Below are 14,724 nucleotides of genomic sequence, written 5' to 3'. Positions count from 1 at the left end.
GAATAATTTATTGACAAGGAGAAAACTCCTGAGAGTAACGGGATGGTGAAAATGACAGACCATGTTATCATGAGGGGCTGGAACAAAAATATGCTGGGGCTAGTTTTGAAAGGTAGCATGTAGCAGAGACTATACTGATGAGTAAGATGGAAAACAAAACAAAACTCGCTCAAATAATTTTTCCTCTTGGGCTCTTAACTTACTTAAATAAAAGGGGATATTTGGAGTAACACCTAGGTACACTTCAATTATATCATTCCTTCAGCAATCAGACTTTTTACACGGGGTACTCTGAAATTGCCTGGGACTGGCCCTAGCCAAGTTTGACCGAATAAAAATTTTCACTGCAAAAGGATGTTAAGCCAGTGTTAACAATAAACTAGTGTTACTTAACCAGTAAAAAAAAATCTGAAAAATTTCAGAGTTCTATAAAAGTTTTAGGATTTTCTTACTAGATATTTCTCATTAGTAAATTCAGAGACTGTAAGAATCATATCAGTTTACATCTGCATAATGAAGAACACTTAAGATTATAGACTCGATTCTTCACTGTTTCTTCTTATCCCCAAGAACCAGGATTTAAGAGAGCTGTTTTAGAGATTCAGACCTTCAGCAGCAGAGGTCTATTCAGATGTCCAGCATACCTAGATCTTTCTACTTTCACAACATTTCTTTTTTGCAGCAGCAGCACAAGACCTGAGAGACAGCATTCCTTCCTCAGTCGTACCTCACCTTCTTCCCATGCTTTGCTTAGTTACTAACATCAAATTTACCTTTGGGGAGTGACTTTCTTTTATGGTAACCTAAAATTAAAATAACTTACTTGGTTTTCTCTCCTTAGCTGTCCTCATTCAGATAAGAGAAGAATATTTTACAACCCAACTTACTTGCCTAATAAGTAACTACAAACATTGTGGGGGAAAAAAAAATAAAGAGATATTTACCACTTTGCCAGGATAATTCCACTGCAAATTAACCACCTCATTGTCAAAGACCACACAAGTTACTACAATGGTCTCGCCTGTTTTGTAGACAGTTTTAAGAGCTTCAATTTCAACAGGCAGCTGTGAAGTAGCTAAGAGAAAAGAGAGAGAGATCTCATTTAGTTTTTAAAAGATTACAATTTTCACATGGTCCAATTTCAGACGAAGATTTCCATTTCACTTCCTCTACTGAGGAATCACCTTGAAAATTCATTAAAAGTACTGCTGATCTATACTAATATAAACAATTTGTATTTAAAGCATGAACTGCACAGGCATTGAGTTCAATCCCACAAAGAAATGATCCACAAATAAAATTTCAATTACAGGTTCCTATCTCAAATATCCCTATAAAAAGGCATTGGGTATAAGAGCAATTTCCCATTTTGCTAATCAGTGACTGTCTTTGAGAATTTCTTGATGGCCAGGAAAAATGTTTTCAAAATAATTAAATCATAATTTTTTCAGTCTGCCCAGAATTTGACAGTTCAAAGCCACTGGGAAGCACCAGCCTTTCAATTTGTGTTTCAGCAAAGACGATGAAAATACATAGACTACAAAACATTTTTCTCGCAATAATTTTGGAGAGAATATAAAGTTAGGGACAAGTTATTCTCATCAAAATTGTAAGTAAACTTGCAATTAAGTAACTGGCAGTACTGCCAGAGGAGCAAGGAGCTCATCATTGGAGAAATATCTGATACAACCCCATGATGCTGGTGCTCTGACAGTGTGAAGAAAGAACACAATCACTTTTTCTGCTTTTATAAATGAACGGAAATAAATACCTCTTATAATATAGATGAGGAACTCATCAGACTTGAACTCCACGCCTTTAACCATTGTTTTACAAGAGTATGAGCCCGCCGGAAAATTCCCTATGAAGCCTTGTTTGGTGTCATATAAAGCAGATACAGACTTGTCTAAACTGTTAACTAAAGTCACTTGAGCATCTGGGTCACTTGTCCGACAAGGGATGACTGCAGGATCACCTTCTTCTACTAGGATGAACTGGTCTTCTGGTATAGAAGGAACAAAAGGCATGTCTGGGTCTGTAAAAAACAAGAGGTAATCTTACACTGTCTTGTTTGTAGCAAGTCCATATACAAGAATTGCATCTCAATGACCACTTATAGGTCATAAGTGAAACTTGCACAGTTCATTCTCCCAATGTTTCAGATATTGCAGGCAAGGTTTGCTAAGTTCATGTGGTATCTCATTTTAGCTAGTTGATGTGACGTGTAATGAAACATTTCTCCTAAGCACAAAACAGGAAAGGGTTTAGGTTCTTTTGCAATAATTCAGGGTGCAAAATGAAAAAGACTAAAGATCCTCCCCACAAAATGTTAATGTTATTAATCACAACTCACATGATTTTAAGTTACATGTTTTTTCCCCTTTTTTATTAGTAGCTGTCTCCTGACCAATATATAAGCAGGGGGAAAAATAAAAATAAAATTAAAAATCAAAATACTTTCCAAGTAAAAAAAAAAAGTAGACGTCAGTTTCATGTTGTTTATGTTGAACACCACTAAAGCCACATTTCATCAAAAATAGTTCAAGGTACTTATCTTCATGTATTTCTAACATGTCCAACATTACAGTTATGAGACATAGTTAATTATGGTCACTGCATGTGGTTTTCAAAATAAGGTATTCAACTAGGAAAAAAAGCAAACAAGGACCTAGTAGTTTTATTTCTTTTAAAGTCAACAAAATACATGCCAACTTTCCTACCCAGCCAATCCAAAGTCTGAGTTTAAAACATAATTGCATAACATTATGCATAAAAAGCACAGCCTTCAAATCGTCTCCATTTGGCCATTCAGAATAAACAAATAATCCCTGCTAGCCTGAAGCTTCTGTGCAAAGCTTTATAATAAAATTTAATAAATAGCCGTCCAAATCCCTCCAACAATAGAGTTTCTGCTGCACTGGCAGGCTCTTTGTAGCAATATTCCAAACACAGCACTCCATCCCAAAAATGCTGCCAACTCCATGTATTCATTTTCCCACTGTAATTTAAAGCAGAAACAAGATTCACCTAGTTTGGTTTGCTATGTGCTGTTAGTGAAAATAGGATATTGTGTGAAGTCCCAACATAATCCTCCCTGGCTAAAGTGGGTTGCTGCCACCCATTGCCCTCCTAATTCATTGCAGGAAAAACAATTGTAAAGACAAAGTTTATAGTGGAAACAGAGACATTCTCTATAATTTGGAGGAAAGGATATGTTTCTGCATTTATGACATCTTGATGGTTAGCAAGTGGAAAAAATTACAGGGTGTCTCTGCCCTGCAAATCTGGTAGGCTGATGTCTAGAGGCTTTCAAAAACCAAACCAAAAGTCCTCTTGAAGAAATCCTCCATCTCTTGCCTCCACTGGGCGAGTTGCAAGATTGCTTAACATAAACAACATCTTCTGGTAATTTGGTTAGAGCTGCTTGGATATTGAGATATACGTGCCAAAGCTGGCAGCCTCTGCTGAAACATCTTGCTTCAAGAGCAAACACAAACACTTTACATTTATTGTGGCAAATGGAAAGGAAGTCTTGGAAGACTCACTGTCCTTGAATCACACACTGACAACAGCAAAAACTTAACGCCACTGCAAAATAGCCTTAAAAACAAGTCCTGTTATTGCTTCCTGGCTTTTTGCGCTTCCAGAATCTTCCTTGCTGTTGCAGACATCATCTCCTCAGAACATGCTGCAGTTTTTGCGGGATGATTTCCAATCTCTTCTACTCTCTTTTGTTCCCTGTTTCAAAATATTTACTGCAAATCCAGTGGCTTGATCTCTTCTGGCCCTGGAATTGTGACCCTCACCCCCTGAAGCCCAGCCAATGCTGAGGAAACATCCAGACAGGGCTTTACAAAAGCAGTCAGTCGTGGCTCAGCCTTTGGTGCCTATCTCAGCTATGACAATAAAGATTTTCATCCCATAGAGATTGGGGAAAGCCTTTAAGCAGATTTCCAGTCAGAACAAGGGGGTGGGAGGGCAAAGCTGTAAATAGGTACTTCCAAAAAGAAGGGATGCCATTTTTTCTGAGTCCAACAGTTTTCCACCACTAAAGAGAAATGCAACATAGGGCCTGGGAAGGCTGTGTTTGCCTTGAAAATTACAGGGCACTGCACAGTAGCACCATGTGTTTAATCTTGTGTCAGACTGGCCAGCAAGAACACTTCCTTCCCCTCCTGCTGACAGCCCCTCCCTAGACATCTCCATTGCTTTACACTTCCCAGGCTCTGTCCACACATGAGCTTTTTCCAGTTCTCAGTTCAAGCCTAATTCAGGTTAAGAGCAAGATATGGCCTTCCTCATCCGGCAGCAGCTTTAGTATCATACACAGCACTGGTTTGGTCAGTACACATCCCAGAATGTCTCCCCAAGTGCCCCCTGAAAAGACTGGCATTTCTGTTAATCCCCACCTGGGAGCCAGGCAAACCTGAAGGCTGGACATGCTCCCACAGATGAGCTGACCTGGCCACCTGCTCTCCAGCCCCTGGTGGTTAGAAGACCTCACCTCTAAAGTTTTGAGTTCATCACTCTTGAGAACTAAAACTCTTACCAAAATGTGAAAACCAATAGGAAGAAAGGAGAACATATCCATGGATTTACAGGGGCTGGTCTTGATTTACACATGAGGAAATGGCCCTGGGGTTATTTCTCCTCCTCAGATAGTAAATTGCCACCAGCAACCTCTTCTGAACATCCATGGTTCACCTCTCCCACCCAAAGCTCCAGGTACAGCTGTGGCATCCCTCACTTACCAGGCACATAGATGTAGATGTCCTTCCCTTCCACTTCCCCATCCTCCACTTGTGTGTGGTTATAATAGCAAACATACAGGCCTGTATGAGCTGCTGAGGCATTTCCTACTTCGAGAACTGTCACGAAGAGGCCACTGTTGTTTTCTTCGTGTCTAATATCTATCCTGTGGTTTCCCTCTGTCACTGGGTACTGCCAGCTCACTTCGCTGTCTCCAGAGCATTTGAGTGTGAAATTGGAATAGAGCTGTACCACCATTTCATTCCTATTGGGAACAATTGTTGGCAGAGGAAGCTGGCAAAATGTTAGGAATGGTCCTGCAAAAAGACACAAATAAATAGCATGTGAGTACACAAAACAGCCTCAGCACAGGGAGGTGAAAGGAAGCAGAGAGGATCCAGAGCAGCTTCCTTTTCTGACTATTTCAGACCTGCTGATGTCCCAGGAAATTTGCCCTTGTTAAAAGCCAAAGCTTTGCCCGAGGAGTAGCAAATGGCTTTCCTTTGAAATGTTAAGTGTTTGCTTGCTGACTTCTGTTTGTCAAATCAAGAGGTGAAAGACAGACAGAGGTGAAGTTAGAGATAGCTCCCAATCCACATCTCAGCTTTCCAGCCCCAAAGGTGTACACAGCTCTACTGCAGACCAGTGAATTCCACACCCTGGCTGCTGGGTCACAGGCATCTCACACCTTCTTACAGCCATGGTCAGGAAACCAGCAGCCCTGTCAGCCTTCAAGTAAGCTTACAGCTGAAATTTGGAAACCACTTCCCAAGACTAAAACCTGCATTTTACATCTGCCTTCAATTTCTGCAAAGGGCCAGAGCAGGAGCTTGTACATCAGGTCTACCTCTAGCCAAAATGCACAGAAGGCTTGTAGCCAACTAAAACTGCAATTCACTGAACTAGATGTTGTATATGGCACTGGCTTTCAGATACATTCTCCAGTTACAGACTCAGATTTGCAAGTCTAGGTAGTTTGCAGGTGGGCTGGTGCAGGTCCAGCTCTCGGAATGAAAATTAGAGGATGTAAACCCTACAAAATTAGGAACTCACCAAGGAAATATGTTTGTGGTTTCAGACCTGTACAATAAACAAGCACCTAGGCCCACTGAGTGAAATTGTCTCTCTCTGCAATAAACCGGCACCAGGAATCCAGACTGTCTTTGAAATCATTTTCCGCTCCTGCCCAGAGTTACCTCGGTCTACAGGCCCTTTCTATATTTGGCACCCTGTGGCACAGCCTGCCCTGCCCTCCCATCACCATTATTCAGCAGATGTTGGGAGGCTGGGCCGGCAGCCCCGGTGAGTGCAGAGCGGCGTGGGAGGATGAGGAGCCCACACAGGCAGCCTGGCCAGCACTGCTCTGCCCTGGCACAGCTGGAGGTGGGCACATCTCTTTCCCTGCACGCTCAGACAAGATGGCTGGGAGCTTACAGCAGCACAGGAGAGCCAAAGGGGCCAATATGGGCCAGCGAAAGTGCTGCCCTATCAGTAGGGCTTGTCATATCCTACCAGAGGGGAAAAGCACAAAAAACAGGTCTGTGACCAGTTGACAACCATGTGGCGTTTGTTATTGTGGGCAGAATGAAAGCGAGTTTAAATATGGACTTACAAAGAATTAGGGGTGGAGAGGCTTAGAGAACTGAGGAACATTACCTGTGAGAAAACATCCCAGGAGCAGGAACGTCCATGGGGAAGTACCCATAGCTACCAACAACTGAAACAGAAAGGAGAAGGCAAGAGAGAGATTGTTAATTGACTGACAACTGTATAAGACTTAGGAGGACCTCTCTTCTACAGTGCCCAAGTGCAGCTTCCCATCACCCCACATGGTGCCACAAAGAGGAATGGCCCAGGGACCCCTATTCACAGCCACAGCCCAAATGAGACTCATGCCACGAGATGAGTGTGGCCACAGGCAGATGAGACACTGTGACACCTTCTCTCCGCTGGCAATGTAAGGAACTAAGTCCTGATGTTACGAACCAAGTCCTGGTGCATGCCCTTTCCAACAGCCTGCAACCAGCTCTGCTCCCACGGCAGCCTCTGGGACCGAGCCCACAGAAATGCCCCTGCCCAGAGGCAGCACCCTCACAAGAATCAATGAAGATACAACATCTTCACAGAGTTAGTTCTGACCTTTCAGCTGCAAGCAGCTTTTACGGGAGAAAAAGTACATTTAAAGCTACTCTTATTCCAAATAGTACAACCCTGAGTGATATTTTTGTTTTGCCATTGTACATATGTGTATATATAGCTTACAGAATACAATGTAATACAATAGTGCTTATGGCTTATTTAGCAAGAATTCCCTTGATCGAGAGACATGCTATTTAAAACACATGCTGAAATTTTCTAATGAAATAAATCCATGACAGACTGTAGGCCAGCAGTGCCATTCATAGAGCATCTATTCTCCCCAACAGTGCAGAGAGTCATAGATCACATGCAGTTATTTCAGCTTTCAAACATATAATCCTAAAGCATCTGTCTTAGAGAGGCAACAATAGCAATCAGCTTCTATGTAATTTTTGTGCCATGTAATGACATTTCTACATAAAACCCTCAAGCAGCATGCTAGGTAATTTCTAAAGGAGAAGATCCTGCAACCCTTGTTCCCATTGAAACCAACAGATGCTTTGTTGGTGACTTCTAATATCAACAGGATTTGGCCCAAATCCAATCTAGATTAAAAAAACACTGCACAGAAGAGCCCCTAATTTGAAACACTGACCAAGGAGTAAAATAAAGGACGATGTGCCAAGACAGGGACTACTTTTCAAAGGTTCTGGAGAGTTTCTATTCTTTCTCTGGTATTCAGTTCCTGATGCTGAGATATGAAAGCACGTAGGTGCATCTAGTTATTACAACTGTGGCGGTGCCATATGGGAACTAAATGCTTACAGCATGCCAAGAAGTGTTTCTGATCTAGTCCTGCTTTCCTCCTGCTATGGGTGGAGCAGACAGCACCCTTTTGCAGAGCAAAAGAATTTCATATTCTTATATAAAGGGCTCAGAAGCAAGATTAGAAGACTACCTGTCTCAAAAACATATACAAGCACCTTCAGAAATTTAGTTAACAGTGTTCCAGCAGAGACAAGGCATCTTGCCTGATCCTTCAATTAGCAATAATTGCCATGTGTTTATGTATCTGTCTCCCATCGATAACAGACTCTTGGATATCAAATCGTTCCCTCAGTTTCAACCTCTTTACTCTTTTTTATCACATTTTGACACTGCATTTTTTTCTAATAAAGTAACCCTCTGTAACTCTTTAAAGGTTTACCATGGTCTGCTTTACTGATCTGACTCCTAATCTCCCAAGATCCACAAGACAATGTTACGCCACCTCTGCCAAGTTCCCTCCTTTTTCTGACTGAAAATGCAACTCTGTCCCCTTCTCGTGTTGTTTCGCCAAACTATTCCTGTGGTGCAAGTGATGCACCACAGGAGGAGAAAACACAAACCTAGCTCATCTTCAGCTCTGCTGAAGTGGACTTGGGCTATTGCAGAGCTATGTGTGTAAGTGAGGACTGAAGCCCAGTGATGTAAATACAGGTGATAGCATTTCCAAAGTGCTGCTTTGAACTTGCTGTCTTGGTTGGGCTGACACTGAAATCAATGAGTGTCTCAATGTAACATTTCAGTTTAAAAACACAAGGACTTAACTAAATTTGCTTTCTCCATCTGGCTCTTCTTTCACAACCCAGAGCTTTGATCTTTCCTCAATGACCCGTTAATCTCATCAAGATTCAAAGCAACACTTCTTCACTGTGAAAGACGGAATAATGTACTAAGGATTCACCATCACTCGCATTCAAAACCTATTTGAACTGAATTTAGTTACACACGTCTGACTTAAGAATGCTAGTGCCATCACCAGCATATCTGCACACACCCATGCCAGACTCAAGGTTTAACACAGTCACTATTTCACGCTTATGGGCAAGAGAGTTTACTCATTTCCACAACACCAAGCAGGCACACCTATCCTGTTTTTCTTTATTTACAATAACATACACCTTTGTATGCACCTTTTTAGCTCCTTTACCCTCCTTATGGCAGACCAGTTGTCTTTATCCCCAGCTACCCAAATCCCAGCCCTGGACAAATACATCAGGTTCAGTTCCTAACACTGGTCTATCAATCCATAATTTGGTGTAGCCTTGCAGAAGCCGGTAGATTTATGCAAGCTGAAAGCCAGTATTAACATGACACATACAATGTGAGTTTGAGCAAACCTTAATTTCTTGCATACTTAGGACATTGCTAGCTAAAATAGAAACATGGGTGTGTATAGTAAAAGCTAGGTAATGCCCTAGGAGATTTCCCAAACTCTTTGCAGGGGTTTGCCCTGGTTTGGATAGTCATTGAATTTAAATAGTTTTTGAAAGGTTCTGACTGAAATCCTAGTATCTTTCTTGTGCACTTTAGTGGTTAAAAAAAGAAAAATCAGAAAACTAATTCTGAAGAACTGTTATCATTCAGGAGTCAACTTTTCAAACACTAGCTGCCAAGCACTGGCTTCCTACAGAGAAAGGTTTCATTGACTATGCCACAAAAGACAAGGTAAAATCAATGTTCAGAAAAATCAATGGAAATACACGTTTAGAAAATTATGATATTTCTAGGTGAGTGCTCTAAGTGACCTAAAAAGAAAGAGCCCAGGGAGGCCGAGAAGAGCCAAGGGTATATGTTGTTTTCATACCGCTGTGAATCAACCAAAAACTTCTTTCAAGACAGAAAACCAGCCCATCTCCCGAACACGGGAGACTGCTGGGCTGATTTCCTGCCAGCCACTGCAGCTCGTCCTGGCGGCCACAGGATGGCAATGTTGATCCACATTAGCGAGCCACAGTTCTTGTCCTGCGAAAGGCAGCGCTGGTCTCCAGCACAGCCGCCTAAACTGAGTCTCCCGGATTAATTTAGAATTCACAATTCCTACATTTTTAATTTCATGTGATTAAAACGAAACAAAACAAAGCAAAAAAATAAACAAAAAAAGAAACAAAGCCAACCAAAAGCCCCAGAAAAACTCAAACAAACAAATAAAAAGCAGCCAAAAAAAAACAAAAAAAAAAAAACAAAAAAAAAAACCAAACAAACAACAACACACCAACCCTGGTCCCATTTTCTCTGTATTTACATAAGTGATAGGACAGTATTTGGATTGTAAATCTTGGCACGTAATGATATGATTATCCTTGTTATGAGAGGGCTGGGTAATTTCAGTCGTGATTTTGTCAGAGCGGCAGTCTGTCCTTCTGGGAAAGCTGATCTTTTCCAGGAAGAGCTAAGGCCAGCCCAAGAAAAGACATTTCTTTCTTGTGGTATATGTCACCAGCTGAATGTAAATGTTCGGACAGGACCTCTTGAAACCTTTCTTGGTTCTCAGTTTCCAAACTGCAAACTCAACTCGCCACAAGAGCAGCGCTGCCCTGCAGCACTAACATGTGGGTCTGATGGTTGTGCTGGGGAAAGGCTCAAAGCTCTTCAATGAAAAAGACTGGCATAAATATTCTCCCAAAATGAGGCGTGTTCCGTGTTCCATATCCCTTGACAAATATTTGAATCCAGCATAGCCTGTACCTAGAAAAACTATGCATCGAGAAAAGCCCAAGGAATAACCATGTATCAAGGATAGATAGCCCAGTGCTGGGCTCCTGCTGAGTACTTTGGGCTCTGCAGGACACACAGTGAGACTGCCTCTCAACGAGGACTCAGTCCCAATTCTTCAGCCTAACTCTTCAGGACAGAGTCCTTCAGACTAGGAGATAAAGGTGGTGGAGGAATTGCAAAGCCTAAAGTTTCCCACTTGACCCAAGGCCGGTTTTCCAGACTGTCTCAGAAAATAGGGGGAAAAAAGAGAAAGAAAAAAAAAATCCAGCTGGCACTTCGAAGTAGTACATCTTCCTTAGGTTCTCAGAATCAAATCAAAGAACACCTCAGATCCCAACTCAAGTGCTGGGAAGCATTGTGCGGGAAAAAAAATATCCATCTCTCTTGACCATAAGGACTAGGAAGCCTAGCTATTGCAAACCTTTCCCTTGGGTGCCCATGCAAAGCTTTATAGGCTTGATAGAGATGAGTCAAGCAGGAGAGCAAGGCAAGAGGGAGAGAAAGGATCGCTTGCTTTCTTGGTTGGCTTTTTTTAAATTATCAGTAATTCTCACCACCATCAGGAAAAATCACAGCTCAGAAGCCATTCCTTTAATTTTTCAAAAAAAAAAAATAAGGAAACATCTTCTATTAAAATTTTTAGAGTTCACTTGCAAAATAGGTACCATTGTAGTCATGATGAAATAAAGAAGCAAGCAAGGCAAGGATTATATAAAGCTATACATTTCAGCGTCCTTTTTAGACCAACTGGTATAGCTGGAAATAATCTGCGAGGTCTGGGCTATGCAAGATTTTCTGTCTATATATACTTTACTTCAATCTTAGCCCAACAGTACAGAGGAGAGGTATTTTATTAAAATATTTATTACTTCCTGCTTTCTTGAAACCTAATACCTATATATTACCCCTAGAGCCGCATGAAGATCTCCCATACATCAACAAACTACTAACAGCAAAAACGGCCCCAGTGCCCGATGGCAGCTGGACTGGCACGCCTCCTGCCCTTCAGAGCCTGGAGAAGAGTACCAGAACAAGGGATCTCACTTAAAAGCAGCAGGAGAGTGCCTGCAGGCTGAGAGAGCTGGTTTGCTTGTGGACTCCTAAATCTCAGTGTTTTGTGAGGTCTCATTTTTCTGCAAACTTTTTTTCCCCAAGCTTTGAGGTTGGCTAAACCGCTGTTTAGCTGAGGGCTGTTCTAAAATACTCATTGTTAACTAGAAGCTAAACCCGAAGTCCCTTGCTGGGAGATCTTTCCCTAGCGTTTCTGCACACAGAGTTAAAAGTCGGATCTCCACAGCTCAGATTTTGATGAGACGATGACAGAGCAATCTTTGATGCCTGTCTCTTTGCTTTGATCCTGTATCTTGTCCCATCTAAGGACGCAGAGCTTAGTCAGGCCCTGGGAGATGCCGAGAGCATAACAAGCCATCCCGCTTCCCCCGGTGCGTCCCGTCGGGGAGAGAGCGGCCGCCTGTAGCCCGTGGGGTGAGGATGTTGGTGGGAAGTCCCGTTCACACTCTCCAGCCCCCATCAGGCTGCAGGCGCTTGACAGACCCTGTCGGGCCGTGGGGAGCCCGGGCGGCAGCCCCTGGGGAGCGGCACACCGGCGCTGCCGCCGCTCCCCCTCGGCCCGCCCACCCTCGGCGCAGCCCGACGGCTGCAGATCAAAGGCTGCCCGGGACGCCGAGCAAACCTAGCAGAGATGGCAGCTCCCAGCCACTTCACTGTTTGTCTGGGAAACAATAGGAAAGTCTTTGCCAAGCTGGAGAGACAACTTTTTTTTCTTTATGCGAGGTAGCCGGGAAAAAGAAAAAGCGGGGTAGGGGAGACGGAGAGGAGCAGAGCACAGACGTGTTTCTCTACGGGGCTGGTGCTATGGCCCGACGCTTCTCCTCCAGCCCTCTCCGTCAGGCGAAGCACGAAGCCCCAGAGCTCAGTGTCTGGAGACGGGCTGGAGTCTCGGCGGGGGACAGGGGTTGCGCCCAGCCTGGGAGCTGTGGGACCAAGAGAGAGCGATGCGCCCGCAGCTCCTCCAACGGGTTCGTAGGTTCCCATAAGGGCCGAGGCGATGCGCTGCCCTCTCAGGGCGTGCAGGCTTAGGCCCCGAAGGAGCGCTAGGGAGCTCGAGCATTGGCAAAAGACACGCCGAAAATACCGTCTAGGGGCGCTGGAAACGTGCCCCCGGCACTGGCGGAGGCCAGGGCATCGCTCCCGCCTCTGGTCCGCAGCCGCCTCCCCGACGGGGTGCGGACGAGCGCCGGGGGCTGGCTGCTGTGCCCTGGGACTGCTGCTGCCTTGCTAGATCTGTCGTTGATGGCTCCAGAAAAAGCTGTCCAAGTCCTGTTCTCTGGAACGGTTCCTGAGCTACGGGATCCGCGTCCAAAAGTGTTGAGCAATGCCGCGGGCAGCCAAAAAGCCATTTCCTACTTGCTCCTAGGACTTTTCCAGGGGACCCCAGCCCGGCAGAGGCTGGTCCGTTTGCAACTCCTCGCTTGACAAAATCCAAAAGGTGGCCGTGAAGACTTTGCCATTCCCGGGGTAGGAAGCAGTGGGGTCTAGCAGTCCGGCAGGGCATACGGCAGGGCTGGCATTCCCGTTGAGAGAGGGGCTGCAGGCTGGAAAGGCTCCAGGTACCAGCCCTGTTTAAATTCAGCATCTTCCCTTTCACCGAGACACTTCAAAAGAAAAGACGGGGCGCGCAGGGATGGAGATCGGGTCGCTTTTAGGAGGTTGTGTGCGTGCCTCCGCTCGGAATCTCGGGGCATTTTAGGCTACCAGGTCAGGGGGAACGAGGTGAGAAAGGGGATCTAGAGGAGGGAAGGTGGCGAAAAACAAAGGGTGGGGGAAGGGACGGGAGAACAGCGGGGTGAAGGAAGAGAGGGATGCGAGAAGAGAGGGAGCCGCTTACTTGGTCGGTGCGCGTCCCCGCTTTCCCCCCTGGGGCGGGCACCGCCGCTGCCCGCGAAGCCCCGGCGGGTCGCTCCCGCCCCCGCGGCAGGAATGCGGCGCGGTGGCCCCGCCGTCCCAATGTGTTTGTCATTAGCTCTGCCCGCGCTGCTCGTCGCCGCACCCCGACGGCCGGCGCAGCGCAGCGCTGCACCCCCACTCCCCTCCGAGGGGTCGCCAGCGCCCGCCGCCTGCGCCCCGCGGAAAGAAGCCCTTCGCTCGGCTCAGAGCATCGGGGAAGAAGGGAAAAAAATTAAAAAATTAAAAATAAAAATAAAAAAAAAAAAGAAAAGAAAAGAAAAGGAAAAAAAACAGACAGAAGAAAACCCCCAACAAATAAATAGAGGACAAACTAATAAAATAAACAAGGAAAAAGCCGCGGGAGAAAAGGTGTAAAAAAAGAAAAAGGTGGGGAAAATGCCCCGCACCTCTTACCTTCTCCTTTACAATCCGCAGCCCCAATCCTGCAGATTGTAAAACATCCAAAATATGTCCACGTCTTTTGTGACTTTCCCTGCTCAGCCGCGCTCTTTCCCTCCCGCTCGCCCTCCCTCCCGATCCGACTGTAATGGTCTCACAAACCGCGTCCCGTAATTGATTCAATGTTATAGACCATCCTTCCAAAACTAATCATTTGCTTTAAGTAAATAGCTGTCAGGAAATGAAGCCCCCCTCAGGCCCCTTCAGAATAAGAGCGTGCTGGCTCTCCCGGCGCCCCCAGCCCCGCGGCCGGAGGCGGGCGCGCCGACGGGAGGCTCTTACGCAGGCAGGGGGCCAGTCTCTGCCTCCAGATTTCAGCAGCCTTGCAGGGGAGGGGGAGGTTGGCCATATGGCAGGGGCGAGGGGGAGGAAAGGGGGAAGCGGGGAGTTTTGCTCTGCAGGGGGAGAAAATTTAAAAAAAAAAAAAAAAAAAAAAAAAAGAGACCCAAAAAACTTTCATGAAAACTCAGAGTGCTCCCAAATTTCATGAATGAGCCTTCCCTCCTCAGACCCTCTAGGACACTGGGTCGGGCGCCGAGCTCGATGTCCACGCTTACAGTGTGAGTTTATGGATGGGGAGTTTGATTTGGAAACGAATTCGCGGCTTCCTCGTGTCCTTTGTACACCTCTGTGCTCGGGTTTGGGCTAGAAAGCTGGATGGACGGCCGTGAGCCAGCCAGGACAAGGAGCCACAGAGAGACAGGGGGAGAGACGAATCACTAACATTTATGAATGAAAGACACAACGAAAGGTAACCTTCGCCAGGAGTCAGCCCCCCCAAAGCCCGCAGCTCCGACGGGACCGAGAACACTCTTCTCTTCGTCTCTGCCTTCGCTTTGCCCAGCGCAAACAGAGCCCAATCATAACCAAACCAGGGACACGGCAAGAGCCGGAGGTGCCGGCGGAGGCGCGGGCAGCGCACGTCCGAGC

At 45.3% G+C, this 14,724-nt stretch overlaps 1 protein-coding gene across 1 annotated transcript in view; it reads right to left on the bottom strand.

Annotated features, from left to right (window-relative positions):
• PDGFRA (platelet derived growth factor receptor alpha) overlaps positions 1-13,989 on the bottom strand; it is a 34,443-nt gene extending 20,454 nt beyond the window's left edge. Inside the window, exons 1-5 of the mRNA XM_014873455.2 lie at positions 13,750-13,989; positions 6,406-6,466; positions 4,752-5,066; positions 1,772-2,035; positions 945-1,075 (exon numbers count right to left, since the gene is read on the bottom strand). Of these exons, the coding sequence (XP_014728941.1) occupies positions 945-1,075; positions 1,772-2,035; positions 4,752-5,066; positions 6,406-6,454 (759 nt within the window). The 5' untranslated portion in view covers positions 6,455-6,466; positions 13,750-13,989. The remainder of the gene's footprint in view (positions 1-944; positions 1,076-1,771; positions 2,036-4,751; positions 5,067-6,405; positions 6,467-13,749) is intronic.
• Between the last annotated feature and the right edge of the window lie 735 nt (positions 13,990-14,724).

This window comes from Sturnus vulgaris, chromosome 4 (assembly GCF_052056855.1).
Source record: "Sturnus vulgaris isolate bStuVul1 chromosome 4, bStuVul1.hap1, whole genome shotgun sequence".
Classification (NCBI taxonomy): Eukaryota; Metazoa; Chordata; class Aves; order Passeriformes; family Sturnidae; genus Sturnus; species Sturnus vulgaris.
The sequence above is the reverse complement of the archived record's forward strand: the minus strand, read 5'-3'. Positions and strand labels throughout refer to the sequence as shown.